The 13,981-nt window shown below is 49.9% G+C and overlaps 1 protein-coding gene across 2 annotated transcripts in view; it reads right to left on the bottom strand.

The window, feature by feature from the left end:
* The window catches only part of LASP1 (LIM and SH3 protein 1), a 57,149-nt gene that overhangs the window by 21,330 nt on the left and 21,838 nt on the right, over positions 1-13,981 (bottom strand). For both annotated transcript variants that reach the window (XM_039516635.1, XM_039516636.1), the window contains exon 3: positions 5,574-5,658. In XM_039516635.1, coding sequence (XP_039372569.1) covers positions 5,574-5,658 — 85 coding nt within the window. The remainder of the gene's footprint in view (positions 1-5,573; positions 5,659-13,981) is intronic.

The following is a 13,981-nucleotide window of genomic DNA, read 5'->3' as shown; positions in this document are numbered from 1 at the left end:
TACAGATTCTACAGCCAGGTCTACATTTAAAGACTTCTGCTGGTGTAGAAGGGTCAGCTTGGGGGGGGTGATTTTTTTTAAGTTCATTTTTATACTGGCAAAAATCCTAGTATAGCTATAGTTATACTGGCACCACTTTTGCCAGCTGGACCTTGGGTTTGTCCAGTTGGCCTCCAAGACTGGTTCGCTGGTAGCACAAAGACTACAGGAGTCACATTCCAGACCCTGCAGGGTTTGCTCAGCTCTGGGCAGATTTGGCGGCTATCAGTCTTTGAAGCAACTGTCAGTAAAGATAAAAGTAACTGTGTATTAACTAGAGTAAATGTTTGGTGCTTGGAAAACAGAAGACTCCCTTTGTAAGCAGAACAAAGGCAGATATAAGGAGAGAGGAATTAGGATCTTATCTTAGGCCTGTTTAAGATCTATCCTCCCTAGAGGGTCATGGGCATTTTACTCAGGTAGTTTTCTGCTATTCCATAGCTCTTTGCTCCTCCACCCCACCTCCTCCCCTTCCAGCTGCAGTAAGGCTCCTACTGCCAGCACCCAACAGCAGCCTCTCCTCCCTCAGGCTCAACAATTAGATCTTCAAAAAGAACAGAAGTACTTGTGGCACCTTAGAGACCAACACATTTATTTGAGCATAAGCTTTCGTGGGCTACAGCCCACTTCATCGGATGCATAGAATGGAACATATAATAAGGACGGACACACACACACACACCCACCCACCATGAAAAGGTGGGAGTTGCCCCACCAACTCTAAGAAGCTAATTAATTAATTGAGCAATTATCAGCAGGAGAAAAATAACTTTTGTAGTGATAATCAAGATGGCCCATTTCAGACAGACTAACACGGCTGCTACTCTGAAACCTGTCAATTAGATCTTGTAAGTCACTCTGGCCTGGAAGAGATGCTCAGGGTGGAATCCTGGAATGCACTAGTATAAGTGAACATACCCCCCTTCAGAAGCCTAGTAATTGTTCTCATGTGAACACAGACCTCCTCAGTTGGAGGAGCCATTTATATGCTTCTGCACCAGCCCATTGCCAATCAAATATGCACCTGACCCTTCTCTCCAACATTACAAAAGGGAAGTGATTTACTCCTCTTCAGTTTCTCCTCTTGGCACAACCAGACAGCCCTTCTCCACAGAAGGACAGGTGAACACAAATTCAGGCCTGGTTCATTGGTCACTAGCAAGACCATTCACCCATACTGTTCACCCAGGGCAGCTGCAGCAGAAATCCCAGGCTAGATCTCTCTGCTCATCTGGGCAGGGCTTGAGATGGGGCCAGGAGACATAATGCACTTATTCCTCAGCCAGCTCTTTGAGCCCCCAGCTATGCTCAAATGGAGAGATTTCATTCAGGCCATCAGTCCTGCCACCTTCAGCCAAGCTTGATGAACGTCCTCTTCCAGCAGAGGACAGAGCCCTCCAAGAGAAGTGTCACAGGAGAAGGAACAGTGTGGGCAGGTTTATGGAGTAGATACTAGCACCACTATACGGTGGGACAAGATCTTAATTAAGTAGGATAAGGCCCAGGCAGTACTTTGAGGGGAGGCCTTGGAAAAAAGCCTGCTGCTGAAGGGATTCAGTAGATGTGCACCCTTTGTAAGACATACTAATTCCCAGTTTTAAGGGAAGGGGGGAGGCTTTCGTTGCTAGAGGTGCAGTCTTGAGAAAGAAACACCAGGATTTTCAGAAGTGACCACTGATTTGGGGATTTCCTAGTTTGAGATTAGTTAGACCCTCTCAAAAAAACGACATCTTAAACGGGCACCCTAATTAGTCACTTAATCTTGGATGTTAGTCCTAAAAATTGCTCGGCGATCCCACAGAACCCAGGGTGTTACCCTCTTCCTCAAAGATATTTATATGGCCTACATCACCACAGCACTGAGCATCTGGGAAGTGTTCTCATTGCACAGATGGGCAATTTAGGCACAGCACAGATTAAGAGATTTACCCCAGTCTCTCAGCCTCTGGTGTAGCAGGGAATTGAACCCAGACTGACCCTAGCCACTGGACCATCCTTCCTTGCCCAGCTAGGATTTCACTCTACTAGCCCTGTGCCCAGGCCATTTCCACTGGACTATGCTTCCCGTTCAGTGCTGCTCCGTGCTGTTAACAGCTGCCTCATTCTACCCTGGAGGCGGCATGTCTGTAGTAAATGAAGCAGAGCCTTAGAGAGTTTAGTATTTGCCAAATGACTGGGAGTCTTCAGATGGAAACTGCTGCAGGGATGGTCTCCTCTAGCTCACCTGAACCACAAACCTTCCCATAACAGGGCCCTGCACACACCACTGGGGCAGGAAGCAGCTTTGAGCCTCCCAGTACCATAGGAGAGAGGGGTAGTGCCCTAGTAGGACCCCTCCAGAGCTACTGTTGCTTGGGGCATTGACCCTTTAATCTCTTCTATACCCAGATGTTTGGGTCAAAACAAGAGGGAAGTGGGAGGAGCTAGCTGCCTGCTCCAGCCTCCTAGCGAGAAGTATAACAAGTATCCTGGGGCCCAGACATTCAGCATGACAGGCAACATGCCAGTTAACCTGGCACCCAGCTTGCCTCCCGCCCCCTGCCATGACTACAGCTTTGCTGTGTGGCAAGGGGGCGGGGAAGGGAAGGAAAAACAGCATCTGACATTTACAGCTACAGACACACAGCCTCGCCAAACAGCTTCCTCTGGGGTGGAAGGCAGCAGCTAACCAGCACAACAGAAGATGGCCAAAAATCCCTTCCCGTTACTGTGCAAAGGATGCTGGGACAAACTTCTATTCCTATGAGGAGAGTTGTGGGATCCTTCCTATCTATGCAAGGAAGGAAGTGACACCACACAGTAGAGCGACTCCCCAATATAGTCTCAACCCCTCTGAAACAGAGGGGTTTGAATTTATGATCCCAGAGAATGGCTCTAGGGTTAAAACACCTACTCTCCTAGCCTTCCCCTCCAGTGGCTTAGGCCAGAAAGGTCCCCTGTATTCAGAGCAGTGGCAACAAGAACGGCCCATCACCACCAACAGCTGTATCTGGGGCTGCTGCTGGAACAAATGACGACTAGTTAGTCCAGTCTGCCTGTGACTGCAGAGTCCTGCCTGTCAGGTGGTAAGCTCAGCTCCCGCAGCTGCACGAGACATCCTCCCCCACAGCCACAACTGGTCTGTTTTCTTTAGAGAACATGGCGAGAAAACTGGGGGTTCCAGTGAGGCCACTGGAGGCTGTTTATTAGGAGAACTGGCCCAAGGATGAAGGAGACTATACATTTCAGTTCCAAGGTTTCCCCCAACCTGACCCAGCAGACTAGCATTTGCTCCAGTTCAAAACAGGAATTCAGAGACTCTTTCTATGCCCTGTGTGCTCCAGGAAGTCAGACTAGATCAGGAATCTCAAATTCAAATCACCATGAGGGCCACATGAGGACTAGTACGTTGGCCCAAGGGCCGCATCCTTTTCATATAAAGATACAAAAGCGCCCTCACCTCTTCCCCTGGCCCCGCCCCCACTCCACCCCTTCCAGGAGGCCCCACCCCTTCCCCACCCTTTCCCCAAATCTTTGCCACCTCCTCCCGAGTACACAGCTCCCCGCTCCTCCCCCCTCCCTCCTGGAAAATGCTAAGCACTGCCAAACAGCTGTTTGGTGGCGGGAAGCGCCTGGAGGTAGGCAGAGGAGTGGGGACGCGCTGCGCTCGGGGTGGGGGGGGGCGCGGCAGGTGAGGAGGAGCTTGCTGGCCCCAGGAAATAACTCAGTGGGCCATGTGTTTGAGACCTCTGGACCAGATGATCCCAAGGGTGATCCCTACTGGCCTTATAATCTAAGAATTCCTCTGAGTAGAATAGATCCAGTGAGGAATTGCAGGGACACCAGCGCCAGAGAGGTCCTAGATAATCTTTGGGCCCAATGGGGATATGCTGGAGAACTGCCCCAGGAGATTCGCTAATGGGGAAAAAGAGTAGCACTGGCTGAAGCAACCTGAGCAGGGAACTCTTGGGCTCTCCTGTTCCCCTGGAGAAGCAGCACTTGCCTCCCCCAATAGCTCCAGGAGGCCCAAAGCAAGTCTTGACTCTTCAGGCAAAGCTGCATTTGTGCAAGTCAGAGTGGTTGGGAAACTTGCTGCGAGGAAGGGACCTTACAAAAGCAGATGTTTCAAAACTGGAGCTAAAGGGCCCCTCCCAGAAGATACCCCAGCAGCCAGCATCTGCCCTGTGCCCTAGCTCCCTCCCCCTCCAGCAGGGAAACCGTTCCCAGCAAGCTGCCTTTTAGCTCCCGGCCCTTCTCAATTAACGGGAGAGAGAGAGAAGGAAGGTCACTGTGCTCTTCACAGCCCAGCGGGGAGGGGAACGCACTGATCCTGAATGATGCCTGCTCACCCTGAACACAGCACTAAGGCAAGTCTCGGGGGGTACATCCCTCGCCTGGATCTTTCCAAGCCCAATAGTGCCTCTGTTAAGCTTCTGCAGAGCCAGGCCAGCATGCCTTGGTGAGGCCCTCAAAAGCAGGCTGTTAACCCCTTTTCACCAAAGGAGGGTGGGGAAATAGGGCAATCAGATTCTCGGCACAATTGCCACATTCTCATGCATGTGCGACAAGCCAAAAATTGCTCCTGGATGCATTTTCCTGCCACGGCAGAGTATTCTGGGCACTAATCCGAGGCTGTGTTGCTGCCTCAAAAATCAGAAGCACAGCAGCTCAGGACAGTCAGAGTTCTATAACTTGGCAGCAGCCATGAGATCCAGGCCTTGAGGTCATCTCCTTTGGCTTGGACTCCCCCGCACAGCCCTGCTCCCTACTCTCAAACCTCAGCAGTGCCAAGGGATAGTGAGTAGGCCGAGAATTCACGCTACAGAAGGCCAGCTAGCCAAGCCGTTATTCCCAAACAAGCTCCGCCCTGTTTAAAGGGAACTCTACAGATCGTGATCTAAGCTTCTGCGCTTCAAATGCTGCATATTTCAGTGCTCCAGGCAGGAAGAAGGAAGAAGAGACCTTGGCCCACCTCGAACCCTTAATAGATCTAAAGCCGAAGCCAGTTCCTATTGTGCCATCAGAAGTTAGGGTACTAATCCAGCTCAGAGCTCCACCTTGCAACTTGGGGGCTCTTGATGACCCAGTTCCATCTCTGGACCACAGAATGGGAGGGGGCTGTCCAGACACGGCCCAAGCAAGCTCAGAGATTTGTACCACAGGGAGACTCTTGCACCACACCAGGTCCCATCCCTTCCTCTCCTCCAGTTTTCAGCCTTGGGAGCAAGTTGCCTATCTGGGGGGGAGCCAGCTCACAGCTTCATGTCATCAGGCCTGTTGGTCTAACCAGGAGGGGAAAATGCTGGTATAATGAGAGAAGAAAAACCAGACTGCAGGCCGTCCTGGCTTCTCAGCTCAAAGAGATGCTGGACCATCAGGGCCAGGGTACTGGGACTAGCCTGACCAGTGGCATTGCCAGACTTGATTAGTCCATACAATATTTCAGAAGTGACCCACCCCAGAATAGGCTAGGGGTTGAGGGTCATCAGTGGCACAGTGAGGCAAGCTACGGTGGCCAGGCAAAGGGTCAGGGAAGCCTCGGACAGCATTCTTACCTGGCTCTGAAGCTCGCTCTGCTGCTTTAGGCGCAGGTTCTCCGGAGTGTCTGCCACCATGGTGAAGGACTGCTTCGGGTAGTGTCTGAGAGGAGAAGCAAGACCCTGTTAGCCATTACCAACCCAGAGCCTGGCCACAGCAAACTGAGCTCATGCAAGGGGCCACCCCCTAGGAATACATCAGCCCCACTCCTAACCCCCCACCCCCAGTTCAGTTCTTTGCTTCAGCCTTGAGCTCACCAAGGACTCGACAGGCCCCTAGACCGAATGCCTTTAGTTCTTCAAATAGTTCCTCTGCTAAGAGTAGAGCTGCAGCATATTGTAAAGGCACCGATAGCAGCAGTGTGGCTAGAGGACTGCAGTCTTCAGGGCTGCTAACATGGTGCCTCTTGCTAGAATGGAGTCAGTTTACAAGGAAAGAGGTTTTAACTCTTTAAGAGGAGACTCTTTAGCACCCCCTCCCCTATCCCCTTCAAAGAGGCAGGAGAAAAACCTAATGTTTCTGGAAAGAGCCTATCACGCCTTCCTGAAGCACGTCGATTGTACATTAAGCAGTGTAGTGGTCTCCATGTTAATGGTTGTAAGGCCTGGCCTATGCAGATTTTTGTGCCTGTTTAGCTGTTTCAGCTGAGTAATTTTTTTTTAATTAAATAAACTCAAGTAATTAGAACAGTACAACCAGCACCACTGATGCAGTTCTACTGGTACAAAGGGGTCTTCTGCCAGTGTAGACGATCGGTACAGTAATACAGCTAACCGTTTACCTACATCCGCACTGGGGATGGTACTTCTTGGCTATTCTGGTACAGAATTAGCATTACCACTTGGGTTTAGACAAGCCCCAAGAACTCATTAACATGGGGGGGTTCTGTACGGCAACAGAATGCCGTCAACCTTTGGCAGCTCGCCTAACTGCTATTATCCCCAAGTGCTCCGTAGTAGCATCAGAGTGTTACATGCAGCCTTTGCTGTAGACAACACAAATTAGCACTTAGAGGAACTTGAGTACTGAAGGCAAATGCTGAATCCTGCAGCTGGAAGACAAAAGGATGTTGGGAAGGGAGGCGACTCTCTCCATCTAAGCCAGGAAAGAATTTGCGCGCCTTGGATTCAAGGCACAACTGAGCCACAAGTGATGCAAGAGCCCAAACTCCACCACAGGTACTGTGCACAGGTGACATTCTGAGCAGGCCTTGAACAACAGGTCAGGACTACGGTGTAGTAGTACGGGGTAGGAAAGCTGGCCCAGCACATGCCTGTGCTTTAAAAATACCAGAAAGTGGTGCTTAGTGTGGCTGAGGAATTTGCTCACCACTTCCCCACTGTCCAACAAGACAGGCCCATAAAAGGAACCTGCCTTGCATTTATCTTGCTTTGCTCAGCCAACAAAAGTGTTGCAGGCAGGATTTATACACATGTTGTGTGCGATACACAGATGCTGATTCTTTCTTGGTATGGCTGATTGCCAGTTCTAATTGGCCAGAGGTAAGTATTAACCCTCCGATACCGGTGCAGCCACCACTCTTACACCACTCTCAGGCAATGCACTCTTCTGCATTACAATAAACTCCATGCATTGAAAAGCACAACTGCCACCGAAGTCAGTCTGGTCTTTTCCTTGCCTCCACATCTGGGGAAGTTTAAGGTTGGGGGAAAGACAAGGCTAAGGAGAGGAGAGCTCCAAGACAGGTGCCTCTTCAAACTGCCTTGAAATTGGTTGTCATATGGGATCTTAACTATTTACGCACCAAACTCCCTGGGAAACGTGTGCTGAGGAAACTCAAGCCTTAGCGCTGGTGTAACTGCTTTGTGGGATGGCAGAAGCTAGAAGATCCCACTGCAACACTCAGGTGTTGGGCAGGAGACAGTGAAGAGAGAAAGCTGCCTCAGTAGTTTGTCCTGGGAAACCTCTGATCCTTTCAGGCATGAGACAATGGATAGAGTAATATGGATTGAAAAGCTGAAGAGATGCAGTAGTGCTGTGCGGTTCGACGGTAGACCCAGGAATAGGAAGCAGGGGAGAGCCACTTCCTATTACAGCAAGGCCAATGGAGGCATAGGGTTGAAATGACACCTAAACTCCATGAGGTAAAGTTCTTAAAGATCTACTATTGAAGCAGAGACCTACTGAGGTTCTGTGAAACCTACTGTTTCACGGTCATCTCTAGTGCCTCGGGAAGGAAGCAATTGCCAAATTCTCACGAGAAGCCATGGCATTTAGATGCTTATCAGCAGTCTGGGTTTATAATGTTAAACGCCCCACTCCTCCATGGTGTATTAGCTCTGGAAAGAGGTCATTGTGTCTCACCAACCTACTCCAGCCCCGTTCATGGAACGGGCTGCAGTTGCTGAAGAAAGAGCCACGGAGGAAGGACTAGGTCTTTCTCTAAAGCGCCTTTTGCGATTTTAAGCCTTTTCCTTGAAATCACGACATTCCCAATCCTGCAGGGGAATTTGGGGACAGCGCTGAACATTGGCCTCTTTCTGCAGGCTCCAGCCAAAGTGCCCTAAGCGACAACCAGAGAGGTCTGGTGTTACGGTGTGTTTGACCCCTCACCCAGCAAACCAGATGGAGGCCACAACGTGGGTCCCCTTGTAACTGAATTAAGACCCTGGAGAGTCCATGGTTTGAGTATCCCTTTAACAGGACACCCAGAATCCCATCTACACTGCAGCTTGGGGTGGGGGGTGAATCTATTTTCACTTGTTGTGTCATCTGTAAACTGGGGACCTGAAGAAGTAGGCAGGGAACTCAGAGCACAAAGCAGCACTCTGTGCACACCTCCCCCTGTCCACACCTCTGCCACACGCACCAACTGTGACCCATAAGCACCACATCAGCCTTAGGTGAGAACCACTCGTGAGGCAGCAGAGTCCTAGCTGTCAGCTACTGCTTTTGCACAGCTCAGTCCTGGTGCAGGACAGCAAACAGACTTCTAAATAGACACCCAGCCGCAGGCCACTGCTCCCCTTCCTGCAACAGCAAATACCTGTGAGCACAGCAGCAGTGCAGGAAATTCAAGGTTAAAAATAGGTCCCTACCTTAGGTTTCAGAAAAAAGCCAAAACCCTTTCTAGAGTGTAAAAAGCAACAAGAAACATGCTGTCTTCTCCCCTCCCCCAATCCTGCAGTGCTATCTTAGGCACACAACCCCTCTCCCCCAATCAGCTGTCTGAGAAGCATAGCAGCAGACAGTCCATTCCCCCCACCACACACACCCCTGTACAAATTCCTAGTAGCAGGTGATGTTACAAACAGGCTGTGTCCTGTCAGCAGAGACAGGGACACTCTGGCTTGAGGGTGGGTACAGAAATTATAGCTAAGTGGCCTCTAAATCTCTGCAGAAGGGAAAATATTCTCCCCACCTCCAGCCACATTCACAAGCAGAAAACTACCACGTGCTTCAGGAGACTGGACCCCCACACCACAGGGTGTGGAGCAGAGAGATACAGACACATGCAGACAGGATAAACCTGCTCATCCCTGCACTGCCCAACCAGAAGTCTGGCTAAATGAGAGATTTAGAAGGGGGTGGGAACCAGTTTTACAGCATCTACAGCCCGCTCGCTGCTTAAACCAAGGTTTTGGGTTTTTTCTAAATTCCAATTCAGATTAATCTGATTAGAGTGGATATACATGGTGTGTACAGATGACCCCTGCTGCCCCCCACATCCCAATGCAGACTGCAAAGCCCTACAGATGCAGCTATATACTCGGTCTGAACACAACAGGAGGGTTCTGCTCAGTGGCTATCCCCCAGAACAGCAGTAGAAGGGTGTGGCCTTCAACAAGAAAGCTCAGTTCCCTTTGAGAGCCCTGGGAGCTTCCGGCTGGGTGCTCCACACCTGCCATTCTGGCCACTTAATTTAAACATTAAAAAAATAAATAAAAAAGAACTGGCCTCCCATTTAAAAGTCAGGCCATCAATGCTAGCCAGCAAGTGGCAGCAGCAAGGTGACTAAAATGTCAGTCTAGCCACAATGTCATCTATGCTTGCCCAGGGCAGAGTTAAAAAGCTTGTTAAAAGTCCTGACCAATGGATTTTTAAAGAGGAAAGAAGTCTCGTGGGGACAGCGTGGCTGTTGCTGGCACAGATCTGACCCCATCTTTAGACAGGCCTACCCCACCGTTAGCAAGTTTCCCTGGGCTTTGTGGAAGGGTTTCCACGAGAGAAGAAGAGTTCTACATGGGTTAGATGCCAAACTCGGATAGTATTTGGCTAGCACAGATCTCAAACCTAAAGGTTACTGTGCTAGGGAAAAAAATAAAACAAGAGTCTAACAACTGGCTTTAAATGCAGTTAGCATGGTTTCAAACCTAGCTGGGAGAGGGCCCAGATCAAGACCCCAATACAAGAAATGTGAAAGTTGGCAGGAGCATATGGTTGGGGGAGGAGGGGGAAAGATAGGAGCAAATATGGGGAAGTGGCTGCTAATCAGTCAGTCATCGGTGGTGCAGAAGTGGTAAGGTTGGATATACAACCTGAACCATGCTGCTAGGAGACCCTATTCAGAGCACTGTTGTATCCCAGTGGTTTCCTGCCACCGTTTTTATTCCCTGATTCAAAGGCTAAGCTAGGGACAGGGTTGGTCCTGACACTGTACAAAGGCAGAAGAAATCTCCCTTTTATGACAGGATTCAGCCTGTAACAGGCTCCAGAACATGGTACCGGAGTTGTGACATTGGTACCACTGGTCTCTGCTGTTCCAGGCAGCATGCAGAGATGATGCAAGCCCTCTCCGATGATGCCTGGAATTCTAGTGCACAGTAACCTCTGAAACCCCCAGGGATGGTGTTTCCCCACCCCAACACTGCCATTTCCTCCTCTCTCCTGCCCCGCCCCCCATTCCTTCCCTAGGAGGCTCTCAATGCCAGGAGCAGAGTCGATGTTTCTTCTGCCATTTCAGACTGAAAGTGACAAGGCTGCGGTTCAGTTAGAAGCAGACCCCTGTTACGCTTTTACTGCTAAGTGTTGAGCCTAGCCAATGGTGGTGTGTTAATCCAGTAACGCACGGCCTCAGTGTATTGGGGCAGGAGAGGACAGTTCGGGCCTTGCTCTCCTGCTCTTTTCTCACACTGCCAGGAAGAGGCTGCCAGATTCCAAGCTGCTCCCCATACCAAGCAATTGAGCTACAAGTTTTCCCAAGGCAGACTCCCTTTTCATGGTAACGAGCGCAGTCTAAGAACCCAAAACAGGATCCAAAAGCCAAGCCGGGTTCTCTGTTGGTGGGTTTGAGAGCCAGAAGATTCTTCAGGCCAACCCTGACTTCACTTATAGCCAGCCACCTTGAAGACATTGGGTTGCCCAGGTCTGACACTGCAATTAGAATAGAATAGACCCCAGCTTCCCTCTCCCATGATACCCGTGGGACTGAAGTGTCACCAATATCAGCTGATCTGACTATATGCACAGAGAACACATCTGCCAAGGTGAGTGAGATCAGTAGTCTCTCTTCTAATAAGAGCTATATTAGGATTATGGTTCACTTTTTGGAGAGTGACACCTCCCCTGACATACCAGATCTCACTGATAAATGGAGGGAGGGTAGAAACCCTTTCTTATACATTCAGGCCAGCCAAGGAAGTTGCTGCACTGCAGTGAGATATATGGGTTCCGTGAAGGGGAAATGCAGTTTGTAAAAATCTCACTGGCAAGAATGGATCTGCATTTATGGTTCAGTCATGGCCCATGAGCTTCATGCTATCTGCTAGCACTGAGAGCCTAATCATTAGGTTACTATGGTAACTGCATCCGATGCTCTGGGCATGCTCATATGCGACAGCCAGAACTCCCAACCATGGCCTGAGGGTGTTGGTATGGGAGAAGCGATGGTCATAGCATTGAAAGCAGCAAAGAGTCCTATGGCACCTTATAGACTAACAGACGTATTGGAGCATGAGCTTTCGTGGGTGAATACCCACTTCGTCGTATTCACCCATGAAAGCTCATGCTCCAATACGTCTGTTAGTCTATAAGGTGCCACAGGACTCTTTGCTGCTTTTACAGATCCAGACTAACACAGCTCCCCCTCTGATACATAGCATTGAAAAAAAAGCTTTTACCTGGTGAGGGCATTTAAATCCTTCTCAAGGAGCTGGTTTATTTGGGTTTTTCTGTGCTGGTCTGGTTAAGAGATTCAGGGGGCCTTCCTTCACCAGGAAACACACTTCAAGGGCACGTTTTACAGTTTCAGTCGGGTTCTACCCCCAGCCCCAAAAAGTCAGTTTGTTTTGCTTGTATACCAAGACATGCTTGAAAACAGATCTTAAAGCTCCTGGTAGAGCACATCAGAGGCATTTGCAGTTCAAGTGCAGCATGTACATTCAGCTCACACCAACCCCAATATATTTTGCAGAGAAATCGGATAGAAGAGGTCAGCTGCTATGTATACGTCACCCTCTCAGGTCTGAGAGCCCTAACATGGGACACTCACTGCTGGTTGTAACCTCAGACTCCCATGCAGTTCTCCCAGGGAGACACTGAGCCCACTAAGGATCTCCCTTGTGACGTGCCTGCCAGGATTTTTAAAGACAGGCCTCCAGAAAGGCAGCTAGCCCTCCCAACATTCTGCATGCTCAAGAGGGCTTTACCAACAAGGACTAGTTAACCTAATGCAGCAGATAAATATCTGCACTTTGTAAGTGGGGAAATCAAGGCAGAGATGACGTAGTTTGCCCCAAGGCCAAGGGGAGAAAGGATTAGAATTCAGGACTGTGCAGCGCAACTACTGGACTACCTGTTTTCTTGGTTAAATGCCACACATCGTTTGACAGAAGTGAATACTGCTCTGAACACGGGAATAGAACAGGGGGCAAAGCAATTTCAGGGGCCCCCTTCCATAAAAAAAAAAGTTGCAATACTATAGAATACTATACTCTCATGGGGGGGGGGGGGGCCTGGGGCCAACTGCCCCGGCAGCCCTGGAATAGAAAGCTGTGCGAGTGCCCACGCCACCAGGGAAGCAGTCTGGCTGGATCAGACATGACGATATAAAAGAATAAGCAAGCACTTGAGCCTTCTCCCTAGATTTTACATCACCGCACTCACGATCATAAGCATGAGACAGAAGGGCTGCCTGATTAAGAACAGACATTTAAATCCTTTGTGAGTCTAAGGCAGGGAGTTACTGATTGGCCCTTGCCAGTCACCCACTCACAAAAGTCAGTGCTTCCCAGTATAAACACAGGAGCCAGTATTCTTGGAACAAGGCAGAAAGAATCATCTCATATACATGAGAATCAGCGACAGAAACAGGCAGCAATAAATTAAACCTTAATGAGAAAGCACAGGGTGAGCAGTCTTGGTTCAGCAACAGAACACAAGGCAGCATGCGTGGGAATGACAGTTCTGCTCTCTTCCCCCCTCAACACATCTTCGGGGCTTCACAGGGAAGGCAGGTTTTTCCTCACATGCCATTGGAGGTCTCCTGGTGGGGCGGCGGCGAACCATGGTGTATTCCTTGGCTTAGAGGGCCGAAATCAGAAACCAAGAAAGGAGTGTAGCGGCCAGCATCCCTGTTCCAGCCTTCCCCATCAGCAAGGCCCAGTCTTGGCAGATGAGGTCCCCATCATTCATGTTCCAGAGGGAAGAGACCCTGCCTTTCCCTTCCAAATGCACAGCAAGCAACCCCTCCTGAGCACTGAAGTAGTTAGTTCGGCACAGACAATCCAGTTGCACATGGAACATGTTCCACTGCATCTCCTTCTGGGCATTTGAGGCTCCGTGCGGATATCCTTTAAGAAAAAGGAGCAGCATCCCCCACACATCCAGTCAGTTTCCAAAGAGACTGCACTACGAGATTAACAGCAGTGCACATCTATAAGCCAGGCTACTATTCTCAGGGCCCATTTCTAGGCATCCGTGCAATGCCATGGCTAGACCGTTAACCTCTGTCTGGGCCATAAGTTAAACCTGGCTCCTGGGATACTGAATCTTTCAGACCTAAACTGAGCTGGATGCCCCATCTCACACCCCCAGGAGGGCAACTGGCTAATATTTGCCCTGATTAGCAGAATAAAAGACCCAGGTGAGAGTACCTTGGAAATTCAGGGGGAGATTCACCTTGAGGTTAAGTCTAGACTGTAATACAAGGCACTGCATGGGTTGGTGTACTCACACTAGTGCAGCCAAGGATAGCTGCGTAGACAGGCTTCAGCACAGGCTAGCAACTCCAGTACATGCCTAGGGCCCCTGGTGTGTTTGTACAGCCTGCACTGAAACCTGTGCTGATGCATCTACTGTGCTGCAGTCATGTCTCAGATCGCAGGGGACATCCCCTAAGAGGAAAAGCCAAACCAGAAACCTTCTGGTTCCTTTCTGCAGGTCTTCACTGCAGCTAGGAGTGAGCTGCCCAGCCCAGATAGACAGATTTGGGCTAGCAGGGCTCAAGCGAGTGCAATAAAAATAG

This window comes from Mauremys reevesii, linkage group 27, assembly GCF_016161935.1.
Source record: "Mauremys reevesii isolate NIE-2019 linkage group 27, ASM1616193v1, whole genome shotgun sequence".
Taxonomy (NCBI): domain Eukaryota; kingdom Metazoa; phylum Chordata; order Testudines; family Geoemydidae; genus Mauremys; species Mauremys reevesii.
Note: the sequence above shows the minus strand (reverse complement) of the source record. Positions and strands in the feature narration are given on the sequence as shown.